Raw genomic sequence first — 5,254 nt, forward strand, 5'->3', positions numbered from 1 at the left:
GAGAGAGAGAGAGAGAGAGACAGAGACAGAGAGAGACAGAGAGACAGACAGAGAGAGAGACAGAGAGAGACAGAGAGAGACAGAGAGAGACCCTGCCGAAATATGAAGCATTCCTAACCCAGGGTTCTCTTATGGAAGGCCGACCCTTTGTCCTGCACCTCCCCACAGGCTGCCAACCCAGGGGGTTTATATGACCCCCCACCCCACTGTGACCTGGTATCTAGGGACCAGCAATGAAATAGGACAACCCTGCTCTGTGCATAAAAGTGACTGCCATGATGTGCGTGGGGTCGCCTGGTTATTCCTTACTGAGCCTGGACGGGCAGCCCACTGTCTGCCTCACCACCCCACCGTCTGCGCCCCTTGATAGACACCGACGATGGCCAGCTGACATCTGGATGTTCTGAGCTGCAAGGCTTCTTGGACAATTCCAATTCTATCAGGTTTGGTCCAGCGAGATGGTAATATGCCCAAGCTTGACAACCTGAGTTTGATCGCTGGAACCCACCTAAAGGTGGCGGGAAAGAATGGGCACCACAAAGTTGTCCTCTGACCTCCACATGTGCACCATGGCATGTGCAAGCCCTCTCCATACATCATACATACACATACAATAATAATAAAATAAGAATTCAAAGTCTATGGGGTTTAAGACAGATTTAGAGATGGACATACAAGATCCAGTGTTTTCCTGTCACCTGTACATTCCTAGCTCCATTCCCAGAGCTCCACATGTACAGATTTTCACCTGATCCAATGATGTGAGTGGCCCCATCATACAGGGGAAAAACCAAGGCTCAGAAAGAAAAAGAGATTGCCCCCAAGGTCACCCAGGCAGGCAACACGGTGCTGCTGGTGTTCACAGTCCAGAGCCTGCATCATACGTGGATGCAGGACACAAGAAGGGAGCCAGGCCGTGGGGATGGGGAAAGCTCTGAGCCAGGTTTTGGGTGACAGGGTGTTCCCCAGGACAGCAGAGTTGGGGCAGGGCCAGGGCAGGGCTTGGGTTGGTGATACTCACCTGCTTGCCGGTGCTGCTTGACGCACTGCCCACGGTTGGGGATGCCCTGGGCAGCATCCCCAGGGCTGAGGATGTGGCACTCGTAGCCCGAGGGACAGAGCAGTGGCTCTGCCCCGTCCTCAGTGGTGCTGCAGGCCTCTGCTGGAGGGGGGGGCACAGGCCAGGTCTCAGAAGGCTGACCTGGTATACAGACTATGCCCTCTGCCCAGAAAGGGCAATTTCCACCCCCGTCCAGATACTACATGTGCACTCAGACATCAGGCATGCTTGTACCTCATAGTACATACATTTGTATCCAGAGAAGCCACCTCCCTCCTCCTGCTCCCAGACTCCAGGCCCTGCCCGCACGTCTCACACAGCATGGGCAGACGGGCACCCAGTGAGGCTACATCCATCCATTCCCAGTGTACATGTATACAGAGATGGTTGGCAGTGATGGGATCCTAAACACACCCTCACATACAGAACTACACGTGAACACATGCTTGCTGGCACACACTGAAACAGGCACTGGCAGCACTGTGTCTCCTACCTGAGTGACAGCCACATGTGTACACACCCTGACGGACATGGCCATACATGGGGGTGCAAGGAGTCACAAGCACAGATGTAGGCACACAATGTGCACCCCCATACCATAAGCCTCTGGGGCTCAGGACTGTGTGTGGATTCTCTCAGAGACCACTCCCCACCCGCCATCCCTCAAGAAGGTATAATCATTGGGAAGCAATGTTATCCTTAAGGAGAATCTAAGGGACTGGAACCTGGCCCCAGGCCCCTTCCCTTCCCATTTTCTGCTTCCTGGCCCTCAGAGAGGGTCTTGCATGGTTTGTGGGAAGGGGGCTGGGTCCCAGGCTGGGTCCCCAGCCAGCAGCCTTGTGAGCCAGGGAAGGATTCAGGAGGGTGGGGACACAGCCAAAGGGCTGGCCAGTTCAAGGCCACCCCTGAGAAAGAGGCCCTAGCTTGAACTTGGGGGTCTGGTGCTCACTGAAGGTACCTTGCAACATCTCCTCGGGACCGTCCAGCAGCCAGCCGTTGCCACCAAGCCATCGGGGTTTAGGCTGCACCAGCCAGTCTAGAACTGACAGAGGGTAGAGTCAGATGGAGAGGGGCAGTGGGAGGTACCCAACCTTGGCGGAGGGGTGTGTCAAGACCAGGCAGAGGGTCCCATGGCTCTGTACTGCCCTGGGGGGCATAGCTACATGCCTTGCACTGTACACACCAACAGGACCCACCCCTAGCTCAAATCTCATACAACAAGTACCACGGCTGAGAAACCTGGTCCTATATAATTGCTGTTATTACTGACACGCCTGCTGTCAGTAAGTGAATGAATGAATAATGAGCAAAGAATGAATGAATGAACACATACATCCAGAGTCCACTAAGCACCTTGCTCAGAGACTGCAGTCCTGGGACACAGCCCGAGTGGAACAGCCCCACCTTTTGCCAGGCAGGGCTGACCTCCAAGTCAGGGACACTGGGTACGTGGCACAGCAAACAGTTCTCTGGATCGGTCAATGAGAGGAGAGACACTGAGAGGGAAGGAGGGGAGGACTCATGGAGGAAGGACAGCCTGGAGAAGGAGGGGAGGACTCACGGAGGAAGGACAGCCTGGAGAAGGAGGGGAGGACTCACGGAGGAAGGACTGCTTGGAGAAGGGTCTGAGGGAGGTAAGGAAGTGAGCTTGGGGGTGTCCAGGGAGAATGCTCGGTTCAGAGAGCCTTACATTAGCCCAAGTGTTGGAGCAGGACCTCAGCCAACGGACATGTCTCTACAGTCAGGTGACTGCACTCCGTCTACCACTCTGCCTGCTGTGTGACCCTAAGACAATTGACTCAGCCTCTCTGAGTTTGAGCCCTCCTTGTGGGAGAGTGTATAAAGACACCCCCTGGTGAGTGTGGGGATGAGCACTGAATAGGTGCCCTTCCTGGGATGCATCACCCATGGGGAGTCTAGTTTTACTCCTCCCTAGACCGAGGGCTCTTTATATATAGCCTTTTTGAGACAGGGTATTCCTGTAGCTCCAGCTGGCCTGGAACTCTCTATGTAGATCAGGCTGGCCTCAAACTCACAGAAATCCACCTGCCTCTGCCTCCCAAGTGCTGGGACTAAAGGTGTGTACCACCACGCCCAGCTATTTATTTATATATATTTGTGTGTGTGTGTGTGAGAGAGAGAGTGTTATGCCTGCATGTGTGTAAATGCACCCATGTCCTGCAGTGCCTGTGGAGGAGTGAAGAGGATCCCTTGGAACTGGAGTTACCGGCGGTCATTAGCCGCCATGTGGGTGCTGGAATTTGAACCTGCTCTTAACTGCTGAGCCATTTCTCCAGCCCCATATTTATAAGTTTTTGTGATAGAGTCACATTATGTAACCCAGGCTGGTCTTGAAGCTTAATGGCTGTTTCCACTTCATGTTGTGGAGCTTGAAGTGAGGTGATGTGTGAAGACCACAGGTTGGATGCACAGCTGTATAGTCTATGCATTGCTCAAAAGCACTTGATGAGCCTGGTGTTGTGGTGCACACCTGTAACCCCAGGACTTGGGAGGCAGAGGCAGGAGGATCTGGGAGGAGGGAGGAGGCCAGGGCCATCTCCTCTGAATGATTCAGTAAGCAATCAGATCCCAGGGGAATCTGTGAGCTGTGGCGGGGAGGGCACTGTCAAAAGTTCAGCCTAGAGCAGGACCCAGGGAACAGGAAAGTTGCTATGTCCCCCTTGTCCACCCAGGCCCCCTTTCCTTCTCAGGAAATAGCAACCAGTCCACCCCACCCTACCTACTTTCTGTCCTTCCCACCCAAGGAGTCCTTAATGTCAAGTATTCCCCTCAGGACCACCTGTCCCCAGAGATGACTCAATCACAAACATCGGCCCTCTGCCCCAGCCCCTGCAAGCCAGCACTTACAGCCTTGACCTGCCTAAGCTGTGAGCTCCATTCAGCCCTGCTCTGTAGAGAAGGCTACAGAGGGGTACACCATTGGCTCTCCGGCACATCCCAGCTGCGTCTCTGGGCTTCCACCTTCATCCCAAGCACTTCTGCCTGGTGTCAGGAGGGAGGGGCCTAGGGGCTGCAGAACTTTCCATCTGGGGCCCAAGGGCTCTGGCTAAGCTTTCTTTAAAAGAAAAGCTTCAAGTCTGGATTTTATTACTATTTTGTTTTTGAGGCAGGGTCTCATGTGGCTCAGGCTGACCTCTAACTCTTGAGGATGACCTTGAACTTCTGATCCTCCTGCCTCCATCTCCTGAGTGTTGGGGATTATAGGTATGTGCCACCATGCCTGGTTAATGTAGTGCTGGGAATCAAACCTGGGACTTTATGCATGCAAGACAAGCACTGAGCTACAGCCCCAGCCCCGGAGATTATCCATCATCTATCTACCTACCTACCTACCTATCCAAATTTTAAGGTGGACTCTCACCCATCCTCTCTTCACGGAGGTGACATTGTCCATGGGATGGGTGTCTTCCACGCTGTGGGCTACATGGATACAGGTGCTACACAGGTACGCTGGATGAGCACCCAGGTGCAGCTGTGGGTGGCTCAGTACAAACACAGCTCAGCTCCTTTTGTCCCCCAGCCCTGACCTTCAGGTTCACCCCAACCCCCGACTCCCCGACCCCAGCCCTGCCTACCTGGCGGTGGGGGCACAGCCTCCAGGCAGGCGTAGGCACAGCCGTTGTAGCAGCAGCGCCGGTGCCTCGGGCACTCAGAGTCGGCCTGGCAGCGTGTGGCCTGGCAGGCACCGGGGGGCAGCGTCCGAGGGGGTGGTGGGCAGTGGTCTGCACGGGGCTGCCGGGGGCCTCCGGGTAAGCCCTCATCGGCCTGCAGGAGAGAGCCAGCCAAAGTGTCAGCCTGGCCAATGTCAGCCTGGGCTGGGTAACGTGGGCCAGTGGCACAGTCTCTCTGAACTGAGCTTCTTCCCTGAGAAACAGTAGTCAGGACAGAGGCTGCCTGTCGGGGTTAGTCTGTGCAGTCCAGTAGATCTGGGGGTTGACTTCTTGTTTCTCTGTAACTCCAAAAATGATGGCTGTAAGAGGGAGGGAGGGAGGGAGGGAGGGAGGGAAGGAAGGAGGGATGGAGGGATGGAGGGACATAGGGAATGCAGGAAAGAGAAATCAAAATCAGTCTGAATGCAAAAGAATTTTGTTTTGTTTTGTTCTTCTTTTGCTTACTTTGTTGGGAAGTAGCAATATAAAAACATTTAAAAACACTAAATTGTCACAGGCTGTC

The 5,254-nt window shown here is 54.3% G+C and overlaps 1 protein-coding gene across 3 annotated transcripts in view; it reads right to left on the reverse strand.

Moving 5' to 3' along the window:
* Wfdc1 (WAP four-disulfide core domain 1) overlaps positions 1-5,254 on the reverse strand; it is a 20,131-nt gene that overhangs the window by 7,585 nt on the left and 7,292 nt on the right. Inside the window, exons 3-5 of one of the 3 annotated variants that reach the window (XM_008827914.3) lie at positions 4,657-4,846; positions 2,019-2,102; positions 1,022-1,159 (exon numbers count right to left, since the gene is read on the reverse strand). In XM_008827914.3, the coding sequence (XP_008826136.2) occupies positions 1,022-1,159; positions 2,019-2,102; positions 4,657-4,846 (412 nt within the window). Of the gene's footprint in view, positions 1-1,021; positions 1,163-2,018; positions 2,103-4,656; positions 4,847-5,254 lie in introns of all 3 variants that reach the window. The other 2 variants (XM_017796867.2, XM_029561028.1) reach the window with 2 other exon arrangements.

The sequence above is a fragment of the Nannospalax galili genome, unplaced genomic scaffold, assembly GCF_000622305.1.
Source record: "Nannospalax galili isolate Female #2095 unplaced genomic scaffold, S.galili_v1.0 scaffold933, whole genome shotgun sequence".
NCBI classification, from domain to species: domain Eukaryota; kingdom Metazoa; phylum Chordata; class Mammalia; order Rodentia; family Spalacidae; genus Nannospalax; species Nannospalax galili.